The sequence below is a fragment of the Melospiza melodia genome, chromosome 5 (assembly GCF_035770615.1).
Source record: "Melospiza melodia melodia isolate bMelMel2 chromosome 5, bMelMel2.pri, whole genome shotgun sequence".
NCBI classification, from domain to species: domain Eukaryota; kingdom Metazoa; phylum Chordata; class Aves; order Passeriformes; family Passerellidae; genus Melospiza; species Melospiza melodia.
In genome coordinates, this window is record NC_086198.1 from 20,116,912 (window position 1) to 20,134,122 (window position 17,211).

Sequence of the window (17,211 nt, forward strand, 5' to 3'; positions counted from 1 at the left end):
CCCTGGGGCTGCTGTTCCCTTCTTGGGCTGGGACGAGCAGGGTCACCCCTCAGCTGCTGTGGTGGGGGTATTGCCAGCAGCAGCTCATGGGATCGTGGGAGCTTTTGACAAAACTGCATGTGGGGATCATGTTGGTTTCCTTTCCCCCCTCACACAGCAGGATGTTTCCTGGGATGTGTGGGGAAGGGCAGTACTGGTGGGATTGAGATGTCTTCTGTGGCCCTGCCTGCAGGTCAGTGGCTGCTGGTTTCTCCCTGCCTTTGCTCCTCCCTTCCCTGCAGCCACAGCATTGGTAAACATTGCTGCCCTCAGCACCCTGCCTCTCTGCCCTTAAAAACTGCTGCTGTCACCCTCCTGTTATCACCTTACTGGCGTCACCTTCCTCATGTTACTCTCCCGGCGCAGAGCAGCAGGTCTTAGGTGAGACGGGTGTGCCTGGGTGCTCTGCCCATGCTCAGCTGCACAGAGCTGCATGTGTGCGGTCCTGGGTGGTGGGTTTGGGGTACCTTGGAGTTCAATCACCACCCCTAAACCTTCCCCTGCTCTAGGGTCTCCTGCAATATCCCCAGGGATACTGAGACCGAGGCGATGGCAGCGTTCAGTTCCAGTTCCCTGCTCCACAGGGTGCTGAGGCAAGGGAAGAAGTGCTTGCTCTGGGTGACACTGGCACGTTGTTGGGGCCCCTGTCCTTGCTGGGGCTCTGGGTGTGCTCCTGTCACTGCAGTTGGGATCCTGTTCCCAGCAGCGGGTGCAGCCATGGCAGCGGTGCCCTCTGGTGCTATCACTGCTGCTCCCCAGGCTGGAATGGTGACCAGGCTGCCCTGGCTCATAGCCTCCCTGCTCTTTCCCCAGATCCTTCCTGCCTCAGCAGCAACTGTCCCACTAAAACAAACGATTGGCAGGATGACTGGGAAAGTCACGGGGAAAGGCTTGCCATGGGAGCATGAATAGCAAACATTCAGGAAAAGGTGGAATGGAGAGAGCAACTCCTCCCTTTTGGGCTGGTCTAGATGAGTCTCATCATGTCCATACCCATGGGATTTGTAGATTTGCCCATCACCATGGCATGCAGCTTTCCCTGGGAGGTTGGACAGATAGGAGTGTGCCACATCTGGCAAGATAGGAGTGTGCCACATCTGCAGGAGGTTTGGGCAAGTCTGCGGCTGCTCCTTACTGACAAGGACAGGGTGCAGCACCTATTCTTCCACCAACAATGCAGATTCCTAGCAGGGACACCACGCTTGGCCTGAACCTTCTCTCACTTCTTTTATGTTTTGGCTTTCAGAGTGGAAATGGCTCCCATGCCAGTCACCCTGATTGCTGTTGTTTACCTGCCAAGGTGCCCCTGCAGCATTACAGCAGCAGTGAAGAGAGTTCATAGAATCTCAAAATGAATAAAAAAATCCAAGCGCCTATAAACCTACCCTGTTTTTTCATCCTGCAGTAACAGTGCAGAGGTAAAAAGATACAATTTAGTCAAGAAAGATGGTCACGGTGAGGCAATTTCATCTCACGAATTTTGCTGGAGTTTCCCTAAACCCTGGGGATTACAAAGCACATGCACTTTTACTGAGCCCACGCACATGTGACTTTGCAGAATTGCTCAATCCTGTCACATCTGCGTGTAGGGATGAGCCAACTTTGAAATTTTCCCAATTCAGTACACTCCCTTCCTGGCAACACCCTCCCCCCCAAAAAAAAATAAGCTAGTGAAGACTTTTTAAAGTCTGCTTTCAGACCAGAAGCTGCTTCATTGCATTAAGTGAAAGGGAAAGCACAGAGTCATTTGGTGCTTCTTCAGGGCAAAAGCTTCCCTTTTCCCCTTTCCCACCCTGGCCCAGAATTTCTGAGGTTCTGGCCGGCATGGGGGTTTCCTAGAAATCAAAGTGCCATGCACACTGGAGCCCCAAGCCAGCCAGCACAATGGTGAAGTGACCCTTGTGTGGAAAACATCAGTTTGCATTGCCTAACTTTTGCATGGGGGCCTTAGCCTTGAAAAGCCTGTTGTTTTTTAACAAGGCTGGAAGTTGCATCACTGTTTGCAGCACTTCTGTTAGTAATGTTAGATGTGTGAAATACAGACACTTAACACCATCTACTTTCTTCTGCTCCACTTCTCTCTCATGTGCTAGATTTTGTACTTTAATCTTCTCAAAATGCGTATCTTCTCTGATCTGAGTAATCTGAGTATCATCTTTAGAGCTGGCCATGGAAACAAAACAATTTTAACTCTTTGATTCCCCTAGCAATTGCTCTTGTTTGCTGTGGAGGAATTTGATACTAAGGGGTTGGAAACAAAAAACAAGTTCCCATCTAAGGTTTTTTTCCAGATAAGTGGTCACAGCACCAAGCCTGAGGGAGTTCAAGAAACATTTGGACAATGCTCTCAGGCATGGTGTGATTCTTGGGGCTGTCCTCTGCAGGGGCAGGAGTTAGACTTCAGTGATCCTTGTGAGTCCTTTCCAGCTCGGGATTGATTCTATGGCTCTGTGATCTGCTCTAGCCCATATGAACATGGCCTTTCAGTAGCTGCTGGGAAAATTATAAGTTTCTTATAGGACTTCATAAAATAAGCGATATTAGCCTGAAAAAAAATCTTACTCTGGATACAGAGGTCTGTGGAGAGACTGTAGTGAAATTCCTGGCTGTAAGCCCAAATTATGGTTGAAACATGCTGGCATAATAGTCCTGGATTCTGAGGGTTTAGAAAAATCCCTGTTGAATATTGTGGACAATACTGTGGACAATACTGTGGACAATACTTAAAAATCATTGAAATGCATCTTTAGATTCCTATATTTTCAGGTTATTAAACACTTGCCTAGATCTCCAGAATCAAGGGCCACAGAGCCAACACAGGTAATATACCAACTTTTGGAAATTTGCACTGACAACATCAACTTTTGAAAACCTCTGCAAACAAACCACAAGATTCACTCTTTGTTCCTGTTGAGTTTATATACATACCTACTATGTCACAAACAATTTTGTTTGTGACATAGTAACAAACCTGGGACCATAAAGGGAGTAAAAAAATATTTTTAGCAGTCAGACACCATATTTCTTATCTCTAGCATACAAAGTCTTCCAAAGAACTTGGCTCTGTAGCAACATTATAGTATATCCTGGCATGGGAAATACCATCTCAACCATTAAATTCCCAGTGCATAACAAAGCAATGAACAAGTACAGAATCCATGCCTTGTTGCCATCATCCCGTATTTTATTACTTCCTCCTTTTGAAAAGTCCAGCTCAGAGGGTAATTTACTTAAGCTCCTTCTGCCTGCTAACCAATCCTGCTGAAGCAGCCCAGGCACAGAGGAGGGGAGCAGCAAGGAAAAGCAGCAAACAGGTGTAGCATATTGCACCTTGCAACTCAGAGCACAATGTTTATGTACCTCGGAAGACTCTGCTAGGTAAGAGTTTTTTGCTGCATGGCATTTGTTCCCCAAATTGTGTTGGATTGAGTGTGTCATTGTATGTGTGGGTTTTAGTTGTAATTTTGGCTCCAGGTGGTTAAAGAACTGCTTCCAGGCATGGTGTTTATATTCAAGGGACAACTTTCCAAGTGAGAGCCATCCCAGATGATGTAGGTTTTGCTCTTTAGGGCCCAGAAGAGGACCAGACCCATGTTTAGATATCTGAACTGAGCCCACAACATGACCAGGTTGGTGGTGATGTGTCTCAGGCAGTAGCAATGGACTCGCTGTCCATTGTTATCTGAGAGCAGTTGGAAGCTATCAGTGACCTATTAGAACAAATTGTCTCTTATTATTGGCATTTTCATCAACCAAAGGAAGGATTTGTTGACTTCTCTCAGCATAAGAAATATCAGCACTTTTAGCATCTCACTGTGAAAAAGGATGACACTTCCAAGTCAGCCCTTTGGCCTCTTATTCCTTGGCCTACCTCTGGCATTGCTAGTTCATGGAAAAAATGCAAGGGAATTGTTTGAGTCTCAGGGCTGGCATCCAGGGGACTGGCTTCTTTGACAGCAGGGAGGATTGCTATCATCCTCCTAACAGGAGAATAGAACTCCCTCAGTGGGAAGCTAACAGGGTAGAAGGCAGAAAGGGAAAAATGCATCACCAAACTTTTTTTTTTTTTTCAGAGCTCAGACAAAACACAGGTTATAAAGGCACTACCTGTGCAACAGCAAAGTCTCTCTTCTGCTAAGAGTGCTAGTAAGGAGCCATCAAACACAACACAGAGGCACAGAACTCCCAATTGGAAGGGAAAATTCCCGGACTATCTAGCCCCTGACTCTGCCATGGCCATGAAAACAACTGGCTCAAAGAAATACCTCCAGCTGCTGCTTTTTCAGGTTGCTCTTCTAGGGCCTGTCTTCTGTGGGAAAGTACTGGTTTGGCCAACAGAAGGCAGCCACTGGCTGAACATGAATGTAATGGTACAGGAGCTCATCCGCCGTGGGCACAGCTTTACCATCCTGGTAGCCAACGCTAGCCTCTTCATTGAACCCAGACCCAAGACCACGGAGAAGTTTGAGATCTATAACGTGCCCTACGAGAAAGATTTACCTGAAGCCCTGATTAATGGTATAGTGGACCTGTGGCTCAACCACAGGCCAACCATCTTGACCTTCTGGCGGTTTTACAAGGAGCTGGGAAGACTGTCCATAGGCTGGCAGGAGATGAACAAGATGATGTGCGACGCAGTGCTGAACAACCAAGAGCTGATGGCTCGTCTGCAGGGCTCTGGCTTTGACCTGCTGCTGTCAGATGCCGTGACACCCTGTGGGGAGCTCCTGGCTCTCAAGCTGGGCATTCCCTTTGTCTACTCGCTACGGTTCTCCCCAGCCTTCACTCTGGAAAGGCACTGTGGCAAGATCCCTGCCCCACCATCCTACACGCCTGCAGCCCTGTCTGAGCTCACTGACCGCATGTCTTTTGGGGAGAGAGTAAAAAACTTTGTGTCTTACCACCTGCAAGACTATGTTTTCCAGAGCTACTGGGGACATTGGGATACCTACTACAGCAAGGTCTTAGGTAAGCCTTCTGACGCTTCACTTCTCGTTATACAGTCTGTCCTTATGATCTGCAGAGCTAGGAACCCACCAGGGTCACAAAGTCAATAGAAAGGTCAGCAAGAGTTTGCCTGTTGTCCCTAAAAAGGAGCTGAGCCACAAACAGTCAGGGTGCTGTCCTGCTATGCCATTGCATACAGACAGGATCAGGGCCATTCCAAACGACGCATTTGACTTTTGTCATAACTGTAGCGTGGAGTTTGATATGACTTCCACACCATACAGGGCTCTCAGCAAGGGTGACTGCTTGCACAGAAAGCAGCCAAGAACAGAGCTATTTTCCTCATCCAGAGGACCATAACAAGGAGGGGAGAGCTGGTGAATTACAAGCCAGCCTTGTCAGCCTCAGTAGCAATATTTAAGTGCATTGTGGCTTTGTAATAGAGACCTCACTTATGTCACTGGTCATATAAAACCAATTCTCTCTGCACAAAACAAGTTTTATTTAGCACATACCCTCCTACCCACAAAGCAAACTGAAAACAACAAACCTTTCTCTGCAGGCTTTTCTTCTGGACTGCTTTGAGTGATCAGGTAGAAAAACATGTTTATTATTAATCACATGTCATTTCTACTACCTTCCCATTGAGCTCTTCAATAAGACTTCTTGCAAATCTCTCAGTGTTCAATTGCCTGCAAATACCTGCATGATGCAAGACTCCACAAGTACACCAAGCTAGTGTCATGGATACAGTACATGGGGTATCTCAGTTTGGCTCCTCACAGTCCAGCTGTGACCTTCCATGACCCACATTTTTGTCCCAGAAAGGGTGTCTAGGCAGCATGGAAACCATACCAAAAGCCTTGGATGACAACACTAGGAAACCATTGTGTAACAGCACTGGGCAGAAACCCTGTAATGATGATTCTGTTGCACAGAAAAGAGAACTTACAGTATTTCTTAACTGCACATCAGGAGGGACCATATAAATCAAATTGATGGATTTTCTGGATCAATTTATATTGCATAATTGTCTCTTAATGGCAGGCAGGAAGCCTGCACTATCCCCTCCTGGTCTCCCATGGTGCTCTGTAAGAGGCAAGTTCACATGAGGACGGTCTTACTCTGTTACTGGTGTAACTTGCTGTGTAGTTTCATGAATTTGAGATGCAACTCTTGGGCTGCAGTCTCGGATCAACAACTTAAGTATGCTCTAAAGGAATGCTTAGTGGCTTTATAAAAGCAAAAGGTTGCCCACACAGTCAGTGAACATCTTTGCTGCCTACCCAGCTGTGTTTCAAAGAGCCAGAAGAATGAAAAGTTACCTCTTCTACCAAACAAGTAACACAGAACCTGTAGTTAGATGGGCAGGAGGGACAGGATTACCATCTGGATACAATCCTTGCTGGACTGAGCCCCCCAGGGCTGATGGCTTTCTCTGCTGCTCCAGAGGAATCGCATCTTCCAGCTTCAGCAAGTTGCTTACCACCAGAGGGTGCCAGCTGGTGCCAGTCACCTTTTTTGTGCCCTAGGTAAACATGATATTAAACGTGCCATTATCCAGTACAGGATTTCACACCGCCTACCTTTGGCTCCCTGCCCTTGGGATCAAGGCAATGTCAACTCCTAGCCCAGTTCAGGAGTGCCACTGCTCCCGGTGAAGGAATCTCACAGAGGCATTGCCACACAGGGCAGGCTATGGCAGGGAAGGAGGTGGCCGTGCTCCTGGTGCTGCTGGCTGTGCTGGGCTGGGGGTCTGGGGGGAAGGTGCTGGTCTGGCCAGCTGACAACAGCCACTGGCTGAACATGGAGAACATACTACAGGAGCTTGTGGCCCGGGGCCACGAGGTGACCGTGCTGCTGCCTTCGTGCTTCCTCATCGTCAATCCCACCAAGCCCTCACCCTTCCAGTTTGAGGTGATTGAGGTGCCAATCACCAAAAAGGAGATGACTGACTTAATGGATAAAATGTTTTATTTTTTTTTTTATGAGGAGAAAGAGCTACCTATCTGGAAAGGTACTTACAAGATAGTTCAAATGATGTTGCAGATGAAGAACATAAACAAAATCATTTGTGATGGAGTTGTGAAGAATGAGGCTCTGATGGAAAGACTGAGGGCATCTGCCTTCGACCTCCTTTTGGCAGACCCACTGTTTCCCAGTGGGGAGCTGGTTGCTGAGAAGCTGGGTATCCCCTTTGTGTATACGTTCCGGTTCTCCATGGGCAACACGGTGGAGCGGCTCTGTGGAACACTCCCAGCACCTCCTTCCTATGTACCAACCACCCTAACCAGCCTAACAGATAGGATGACCTTCTGGCAAAGGCTAAAAAACATCCTCGGCTATGCTCTGCAAGATTTCATGTTTCATTACGTTCTCTGGGCAAACTGGGATCAATACTACAGTGAAGTTTTAGGTAAGGCTGGTCTCTTTCCAGAAATTACATCTGCTGTGCATACAAGAGTAAATTCCCAGAGATGACAGGTTAAGGCACAAATCAGGAGCAAGACAGCCCCAAATTCACTCTCCTTTCAAAATTCCTGCATCAAGTCAAGCAATCCAGGCAAGTACAAACATTGCCTGTTAATCCTGACCTGCTACAGAGGTAGAGCTAAGTCTGTACAAGTACTGTTGTACACTGTAAAACAGTGCTAAAGCACTTGAAACAGGGCTCACTAGTCATATTCATAGATAAATCATGACATAAACTAAGAACAGTAAAATACTATATACCCAACAAACACCAGTACTTTTTTTCCCATAGCACACTTCTTGCTACCTTGTCTCAAAATTAGAGGCAATATCCTCATCTGGACCTTTAAAAATCCAGGAGATTAGATGAGCCCAAATTCACAGTGATAAAAAGCCATCTGCAGAGACATGGTTCTTTGCTTCTCTGAAAGTGTCTGAAAAACTATTATAGTTATATTTATTTGTAAGTGGTTTTTAATTTTTAAAAAAAATAATAGTTGTACAATTGTTTTTCCATTTTTGCTCTAGGTGATGCTTAAAAAGAAACAGGCCAAACATATGCATTGCTAGTGGGGAGATAAAATGGGTATTTCAATATGAGACTTTAAAGTGGTTTTATTTATATTTCACTAGTAAGGTGTAATTCTGAGTAACAATTTAACTGAGAGAGCTAAGTTTCTTAAGAGTATCCAGCGGTACCTTTTTGTTTCTTATCATATTATGATGACAGAGACTAGAAAATCTTGTGCTGGCTGAAGCACAGTTTGATGTCTGTTGTGTAAGCCTCAGAGCTGTTTGGATCTTGTGGTGTCTTTTTTTATTGTGAACTGCAAGGTTTAGCATTTAAGGCTCCAAGTGCAATACCCGTTTGGTTAGCTTGCATGGGCTGCATGATGGATTTGTGCTGAAAAGTTTTGATAACACAGGGATGTTTTAATTAGGGCTGAGCAGTGCTTACAGAGTGTCAAGGCCTTTTCTGCCTCTCAGCCCACCCCACCAGAGAGGGGGCTGGAGATAGACAAGAAGTTGGGAGGGGACACAGCTGGGACAGCTGACCCCAACTCACCCCAGCCCATAATGCTTTTGTGCTCAGCAAAATAAAAGATATGGGGAAGAAATTTGTCAGGGCTGATGTTTTTCAGGGACTCACTGGTCACTGGCTGGTATGAGCAACTGTTCTTTTTGCATCACTTGGTTTTCTTGCTCTATTTCTTTTTTCCTTTCTCCTTTTTTTTTTTTTAAGTTGTCTCATTCTCAATCCATGAGTTTTTTAACTTTTGCCCTTCCTTTTCTCTTCCTACTGTGGGAGATTCAGAGGCTTTGTGGTGCCTAGCTGCCTATCAAGATTAAACCACAACACAAAGAAAAGGCTTCTAGTCTTCACATGCTGCAAAATGCACTTTGTGGTGAGCAGATAGGAGCTGCTGTAATTTTGAGATCAGCTGTGGCTCTGCAGAACACTCCAGAATGGGTTTTACCGCTTGCCCAGCCCTCCCATGAATGTTGTTTTGTGTTATGATGTTTGCCAATCTTGTCACGTTTGCCAGCCTAGTCACCAAACAAATGCCACTTGTAATTGGCTGGCTCTAAAATATTTGCACAGTGAAGCCGTGAACTGCTTCCAGTTCAGTCAGAGCAGAGTCGTACATGGAAAGCTGAAATGTTGGGGCCAAAGTTCCCCTGGCTGCTCTGGGCCTACACATGCTGCTGCAGCACTGTTTTTTGCGGGAGGGTGGTGGTCTGGCCCACCGATGCCAGCCACTGGATCAATGTGAAAGTGCTTCTGCAAGAGCTCGTTCTCCGGGGTCATGAAGTGACTGTGCTGGTGCCTTCATGCAATCTGCTCATCAACTACCAGGACACCTCCTCCCCTTTCACTTTTGAGGTCCTGCAAGTCCCCTTTAGCCAGGAGACCCTTGATGCCTCCATGGAAGACTTTCTCAATTTCTGGATGAACGAAGCCTTTAATCTCTTCCCCTGGGAGATCATGTGGAAGATGAAAGAGCAATTGGAGGTCTTTACCAACATGTCAAAGCAGACCTGTGACACTTTGGTGATGAACTCTCACCTGATAGCAAAGCTGCAGCAGGCCAACTTTGATGTTCTGATCGCTGACCCCCTGTCTGTAGGTGGGGAGCTGGTAGCAGAAATGCTAGAGATCCCTTTTGTCTACAGCTTCCGCTTCTCAGAGGGGAATGCGGTAGAGCGGCTGTGCGGTGGGCTCCCGTCCCCACCTTCCTATGTGCCTGCCAGCACAATGGGGCTGACACACCACATGTCCTTTGTGGAAAGACTACAGAACTTCCTCTTTTATATTTTCATGGATTTATTTTTCCTGAAGTTTTGGCGAGATGAATGGGATGGGTACTACAGTAATGTCTTAGGTAAGGCAGCTGTTGAGTGGTTTCTTTTCTTGCATAGGTTGTGCCTTTTGAATGCTTTGGGACCATCATGCTGTTGTCTCAAAATACTCTTTCTCAAAGGCAAGCAGAGGTGGCAATCCTGAAGTATCTTGCAATTCTGCATAGTGCAGGTTGCTGAGTGTGAGTTCAGATTCTCAACAATAAATGCTGTCACCTTTCCCTTTCATCCACCATTCAGAGTTTGAAACAGTCTCCTTAAACTACAACATACCCGAAAATTTTACTCCAACATAGTACAACTCAGGCTTGATTCAACATTTAACAAAGAGTTCGTTTTAGTACAATGGACTTTGAATATTTTCCAGGGTATCTAAGTTTAGGCAGATAACAAGTGAACAGCAAACACAAGGGCATTTCTTCTGTTTCTGTCCAATCTTTTCCTGCATTTGCAAAGAACACCTTTGTGCTCTGAAAACTAGTCCCTCTTCGCTGGATTTAATTTTTTAATCCAACATAAAGATTTAATTACACCTTTATATCACTCTACTTGTAATGTGAACTTAATTTTCACTTCAGCAACTTTATAACTGATTAATTGCTCTCTAATTTAAATATAAATAAAAAATTACTGGTGTAGATTATTATACTTATCAGCTAGTGTAAGAAGATGCCCTATGGATAATTTTTACCTTGCTGCTTATTTAGCTTGATTCCTGCTTGCATTAGGCTGGCTTTGGAAAACTGTTTCTCAATACTTCAAACCCTTTTATGCCCCAGTTTAACTTTGTGGAGAAAATACTGCAAAGAAAACTTGCAACATCTACCTAAGAATATATATTTTTCCAAATGGTAAACTATAAAGCATCAGATTACCAACAGATTTTTTTTTCAGATGGATTTCTAGAAATATTGGATATTGTGTAGAATTATATTAAAAGTATCTATGAAGTTGGCCAATTTTTCCCAATATGTGTCAGAAGCAGCTGACCCAGTCTTCAAGAATACTAGAGATGTCTGTACCAGTGTTTTATTGTTATCTGAGCAGCTGCTAAATGAGTCACCATTTGAAAAATGCTACAGAACTTTGTTTAAAAACTTTCCTCCTCCCTGACAGGTGATCATCACTCTGATTCACTCATGTTTTATTTGGAACTAAATTTTCTGTGATTGTTCTCTTTCCCAAGTGTGCTCTGTTTTTACTACAAGCACAGGTAATATTCAGCACTACAAGAATTGCACTTCTCTATCAGATACTAAAAGCTTCTCGCTTGTACTTCTCTAAAGTAATCACGAAGGTTCAAAATCCTTTTAAGGATTGTACCTTGTGCTCCTGGCCACCTGCTAAAGCTGAACACAGGTCAGGGCAAGGAATAGATCCAGATTTGTTGATGTTTTCATTTTATGCATGGTTTGATAAACTATGCTGATTGGGAGTGCCAAAAGACAAAGGTAAGGCTCCTGTTTCACAATCCAGAGCAAACAAGGTCGCTTCGGTGCATGTTGTAAACCTCTTGTACCTTGACCACAGGAAGGCCCACAACCCTGTGTGAGACGATGGGGAAAGCAGAAATTTGGTTAATCAGAACATACTGGGATTTTGAATTTCCACGCCCTTTCTTGCCCAACTTTGAGTTTGTTGGAGGACTTCATTGCCAGCCTGCAAAACCATTACCAAAGGTATCCCAACCTCATTTTTCTGTTGACTCGTTTGTTACAATGGCTGTTTCTCTCCCTGATAACCACGCAAGCCCTGTCTTGCGAAAGCTCATTTTTATTTAGCATCTGTCCATCCTTGTCCAAACTGAGGGCTGGTTTACAGCCTGCTGTCTCAAAAGAGGATGTCAGCTCAGGGTAATAGAGTGTCTGCTTTAGGAGAAAATAGATGCTACCTCAGGGTACTTAAATGTAATATTTAATTCTAAGACACAGACTTGCAGCCCATGATAACACTGAAATACCTGATGCCAGAAGGCACTGTGACAAGACAAATTCTTTAGGTAAAACGGGGTCAAAACTTGCAGAAATAGATGAGTGATAAACACTTTCTCTATTGTACCTTAGTTTAAGACAGCTAAAAGGGAGTAATGCACTGAGTATCTCCAGCTTATGCTCTCTGTGAATTGAAGTATTCCGGTGGAATTTGAAACTCCCAAATACTGAAGATGACAACATGACTCCAGTGTAGATTATCTTTCCTGTAGGAGCCTTGGAAGATATAGGTCATCTTCAGTGCAAGTTTTCTACTAAAAGAAACCTTCTAACTCTCTTCCCACTCCCCTGTAGCATGGGTTGAGCTTGGGGAAAATGGATAACCATTCTCTTTTGCATGTTACTGCTCCAGTTCACATGATACTAACTAATAAAAGGAACAGGAAAACCTATTGCTCTGATTTGTAGATGATGTTTTGAGCAATGTGGTACATTGTAAGAAATGAGAACTGTCTGACTAGCGAAGTGACAGCACCAACTTGGTGAATCTGTGATCAGGATGCTGAAACACCCTCTCAGGTTTCAGCAGAGCTATATAATACAAAGTACTTGTTCCAGTAAAATCCAGAACCATGATCATGCTAAGGAGAGTGTCATAGAGTATGTATGGCCTGCTCATGATAATGCCAGGATTCATTCCTGCTGCCTGAAATGAATCCCAAAACTTGCTTTCAAAAAGACAAAGCACCTGTCACCTGTCTTAACTTGTCCTGCTCCTTGTTTGGGAGAAACCGACTGTTTTCCACAGGCCCAGGTCAGTCTTTGTCAAGCCCTTCTGTCAGGAGGCGTTCACACCACCATCATTTCCTGAATAAGCTGAAAAGGTCATGCTCTCTATTCACACAAATCTGTGAAATCTGCATTGTGTAATTACCCCGGTATGTTTTCTGCCTCTCCTAGGAAATGGAAGAATTTGTTCAGAGCTCAGGGGAACATGGTGTCATCGTATTCACTCTTGGGTCAATGGTCCACAGCCTAAGTGATGAAAAAAGTAATGTGATTGCCAAAGCCCTCAGCCAGCTTCCACAGAAGGTGAATTTCTTTTCAAGCCTCAAACAAGTTGCCTTGTTTTTTTCACTCCCTTGTATGTTTGGGGTGGCCTGTTGTTTACCTGGATCCCTGCTGGATGTGATACAGCCAGGAAGCTGGGTTCTCTCAGAGAGACACACAGCTGAGTTACTTCATGGGGAGTTGTGGTGTTTCACCTCCTCTGACCCAAATGACATGGAGGTGCATCTACACGCCAAAATTCAAAAATCACTCCATGCATTTTTTATAATTAGCATAATAACCACTCAAAGAGTTCAACTGCAGCCAAAGCTATCTAAATTATTGGAAAAGGTATATGGGTTTGAGATAAAGCTCTAAATTACATGTAATAGTACAGAAAGGCACGTCACATGCACTGTGCTTATCTTATTCTTCCATTGTTCAAGGTCCTATGGCGTTACAAAGGGAAAAAACCAGAAACTCTGGGCTCCAACACCAAGATTTTTGACTGGATACCACAAAACGACCTGCTTGGTAAGACTGTTTCTATGTGGGATGGATTGCACACTTGGAAAAACTGTTTCCTTTTTTCTTTCCACTAGAATTGTTAAATCTAGCCAGAACCATGTAATGAAACCAAGTGGATACACTTACTTTCACAGCTTAAGCTGCAGAGCTTTGCTCTTGGGAGCCTTTGTCTCCTAAAAGGCTCTGACTTTGGTGAGCTTGGGGGCAGTTGTCTGAAGGGCTCATAAGCACCTGTAGGCAGGAGTAAAGACCAAAGCAGAGATGTACTCTGGAGTTGGATTTGACCTCTGCAGTTCATCTCCAGGACTCATTCTTCAAAATGCTTGACCTAAGCAAGGCTGAAGCACGGGTCTGTCCTGACCCTGATACCGTGTGAAAACTACAACTGCACAATAGCAAAGGGCTGAAGTAACTGTGGGGTAGTCTGCATGGATGTGCTGATTCACATGTTGTGTTAAAATAATTATGACTTTGTGAAAGCTAAGCATGCAAGCTCTGCTGCTGATCCAGAGGTCAGGGCATTGTCCCCTCTATGCTGTGTTCACACCCCAGTGAATGCACCCTGCCACAGCTGCTGTAACACACCCCTCTCCTTCTTTGTTCCAGGCCATCCTTTGACAAAGGCATTTATTACACATGGTGGGACCAATGGGCTCTATGAAGCCATCTACCATGGGATCCCAATGGTTGGGATTCCCATGTTTGCTGACCAGCATGACAACCTTGCTCACATGGTAGCAAAAGGAGCTGCAGTTCAGGTGGATTTCAACACAATGAAGACACAGGATCTGGTTGATGCACTGAAGACAGTAATTTACAATTCCACGTGAGTTTTGCTTTTGTCTTACAGTACTCTTGCCTTAAATAGATGTCACTAAAATCCTGGGCTGCTCATGTGAAAAATTCTGCTGGCTCTTCTGGGAATGGAAAATGAAGAATAGCTGAAGTTTGGAATTCAGATGAAGGCCATCTTTCCTGTCTGAGAATCAGCATTTCTCAAAAAGGAGAGATAAGTAATTGGCTTTTCCTTATACCGCATTTTATGAGTGCTTTAAGAAAAACAGGTCTTGGAAACTTCAGAGGAGCTTTTGAGAGCTCTCTACTAGTGTAAATCCTCTGGAGGACATAATTCTAGTTTTATTAGATCTTAGCTGCCTGTAGTCATAACAGTTTTTTCTCCTACCCCTGACTTAGCAGTATTCTTAGGTTATTGTACCTATCAGTCAGGACTCAGAGGAGAAGGAAGCCCAGCAGCTGGGATTGCTTGCTAAGGATAAGACCACAGACAAAGGGATTGGAAAAATGCAGAAGTCCTCAATCTTTAGCAGCAACTCCCATCCAGTGTGAAGGACAGCTGTTCCTTCAAGTAAGAACCTGCAAATTCCTGAATCAAATGGGCCAGCACTGATGGAGGTATCTAGTATCTGAGGGAGTCAGCCATGGTGGAGGTGATCTGTAACAACCTGGATGGCAGCTGGTACATGAGCCTGACACCACAGGGTCTGGAATCCCCTGAGGTCAGTTGGGATCAGCTTTCCTTGCTGTGCCCCTCCCAGCCTCCTCACTGTGGGGTGGTGTGAGAGACAGAAAAGGCCTTGACTCAGTATAAGCGCAGCAGTAAGGAAAACATCCCTATTGTATCAACACTGCTTCCAACACAAATCCAAAAAATAGCCCACACCAGCTACTACAAAGAATGTTAACTATCCCAGCCTAAATCAGCACACTCTATTATACTGGAACAGAAATGCTGTAAATGTTTCAATTTTTTTTTTAAGGAGTATCTGGAATAATTTTGAATAACTATTTTGTAAAATACTGGCTTTCTCTATTACTATTTTTAACCCAATTTTATGCATAGAGGAATAAACTGGACCAGCTTCAAATATACTTAAATAAGACTGATGAAAGTAAAAGCAGGACTGTCTACCTTCCTCAATAGGACTGCCAGGTGCTAAATGGTTTATTTCAGAAAAAAGTGAAAAATCTCTTCGGTTTCTGCTTGTTTTTTTTCCCCAGCTATAAGGAAAATGCTCTAAAGTTATCCAAGATACAGCATGACCAGCCTGTTAAGCCTCTGGACAGAGCTGTCTTCTGGATTGAATTTGTGATGCGTCACAAAGGAGCAAAGCACTTGAGACCAGCTGCTCACCATCTCACCTGGTACCAGTACCACTCTCTGGATGTTCTGGCATTCTTGTTCACCTGTACAGCCACTATTGTCTTCATTCTTTTCAAGTGCTGCCTATGTTGCTGCAGAAGATGTGGCAGGATTGCAAAGAGGAAGACAGAATAGACACCTTGTTTCCATCAGCAGTTTTCTTCTCCTAGGCTGACTCAGCAAGGCATTTATGCACATTGGCTGGTGAACAAGTTTATTGGGATGTGCTTTAAGCTGGGCTTATCATGAATGCACCACAACAAAGCTGCTGTGGGGCAGAGCTGCTTGCTTAGACAGCAAATTCCTTCTTGTCTAAATAAAACTAAATTATAGTTGCTTTTTCCCTTGAGACCATGTTAGCTGATCACACATGGTCCTTGCCATGGTAATTATTGCTCTATATTTTCAAATATCTCAAATATTTTGGTATATTTCATAAATTCAGCCTTGCCCTATGGGTCTGCAACTAGGCTCCTTATCCTAACTCTGTCCTCTCCTCTAGTGTTATGCAGGCTTCATCACTAAATCACAACCAAAATGACTCCTCTCTTGCTAGGAACTCTCCAGACTGGACAGCGAATCCAAAATCAGGGGCTCCTAAAAAGTGCCCACCTGAAGGGCCACAATCATGAAAATTGGGAGCTGCAAGTGGCAAATGCACTGACTACTTGGGGGCTGAGTGGAGATTAGAATCCTGAGACCACCATAAACATTACTTTCCTGGGAACCATTTCTCTTTTCCATTCAGTCAGGAATTCTTACTTCACAGGCCATCATTCTAACTGCAACACTGCAGGGGCATGAAAACCACCTCTGTCAGGAACTTGCCCACCTTAACCCCAAAGGCCTCTGAGCTATGCTAATTGATAAATGCAGGAAAACCTCCAGAGAGGGAACTTGCAAAGAAGTAACATTCCATGTGGAAACAGTGCAATAGCCACTTGCCTTGCCTGAAGAGCTGGAGAGAAAATAGTGCTGCACTTGGGTCACACAGGAGTGGTAGTAAGCATAGTACCTCTTCAGGTGTTAAAGATACCTTTAAAATGCTGCTAGTTCAGGCCTCATGTTCCAGGTAAGGTTATTTCACTGCTGTGCCTGCTTACTCAAGAAAAATCCCGCTCAGATTTTAACTGACATTTTAAAATACTCTGGAATTGTTTTCAAACAGAACATGATTATTTGTTTACATAATAAAATTCCTTATGCCACATCAAGTTTTTCTTATTAGCATTGTCATGTCTCAACATCTGCTTAAACTTCTTCATACTACAACACTTACAAAAGCTCAACTGTTTCCAAACTATACAGGGGTTACAAGAAGAAAACTGCATATCATGGCAATTTCTGGTATACTGTTCCTGTTGTCATGATGGGATCATAACCAGGAATATGCACAGTGAATAGAAAGGGGAACTGCATGACACTAAGGCCCCAAATCAGAAAGGGGTTGCTGTAACTATTCAGAGAGGTGGGTGGGTCCCTAGGCACAGCTCCATCAGGCTGGATCACTATGAGCTTCTGTCACACAGTTGCTGAGATGTTGGTTTGGATGCCAGAAGGCCAGCAAGCCTCCCAGCATGCTGCACAGGTATTGGTCAGACAGGGCTAACAAAGGACACTGGAAACAGGATAGATGGGAAAAGCTGGACAAAGTGCTCCACAGTCCCTGTAAGGAGGTGCATCATTTCTGTAACCTACTCTGAGTAATTTGGCTTATCTAGT

General features: G+C 44.4%; 1 protein-coding gene across 3 annotated transcripts; it reads left to right on the forward strand.

The window, feature by feature from the left end:
• Positions 1-292: 292 nt before the first annotated feature.
• On the forward strand, positions 293-16,703 carry LOC134418362 (UDP-glucuronosyltransferase 2A2-like). Of its 3 annotated transcripts, XM_063156537.1 has the most exons (8): positions 293-420; positions 4,113-5,007; positions 6,770-7,402; positions 11,350-11,498; positions 12,711-12,842; positions 13,247-13,334; positions 13,935-14,154; positions 15,348-16,703. In XM_063156537.1, the coding sequence occupies exons 2-8, from the start codon at positions 4,272-4,274 to the stop codon at positions 15,622-15,624; spliced, it is 2,235 nt and encodes a 744-aa protein (XP_063012607.1). In that variant the 5' UTR covers positions 293-420; positions 4,113-4,271; the 3' UTR covers positions 15,625-16,703. The 3 variants fall into 3 exon arrangements, with proteins under 3 accessions (XP_063012607.1, XP_063012605.1, XP_063012606.1); XM_063156535.1 differs by lacking the exon at positions 6,770-7,402 and having other exon boundaries at positions 294-420; XM_063156536.1 differs by lacking the exons at positions 293-420; positions 4,113-5,007; positions 6,770-7,402 and adding an exon at positions 8,672-9,842.
• Positions 16,704-17,211: the final 508 nt, after the last annotated feature.

Excerpts from the sequence above, each read along its gene's own strand:
- LOC134418362 (XM_063156537.1), top strand. The coding sequence starts at position 4,272 with ATGGCCATGAAAACAACTGGCTCAAAGAAATACCTCCAGCTGCTGCTT. Across the intron at positions 7,403-11,349 it reads ATACTACAGTGAAGTTTTAG|GAAGGCCCACAACCCTGTGT; the intron begins GTAAGGCTGGTC and ends CCTTGACCACAG. Across the intron at positions 12,843-13,246 it reads TCAGCCAGCTTCCACAGAAG|GTCCTATGGCGTTACAAAGG; the intron begins GTGAATTTCTTT and ends CCATTGTTCAAG.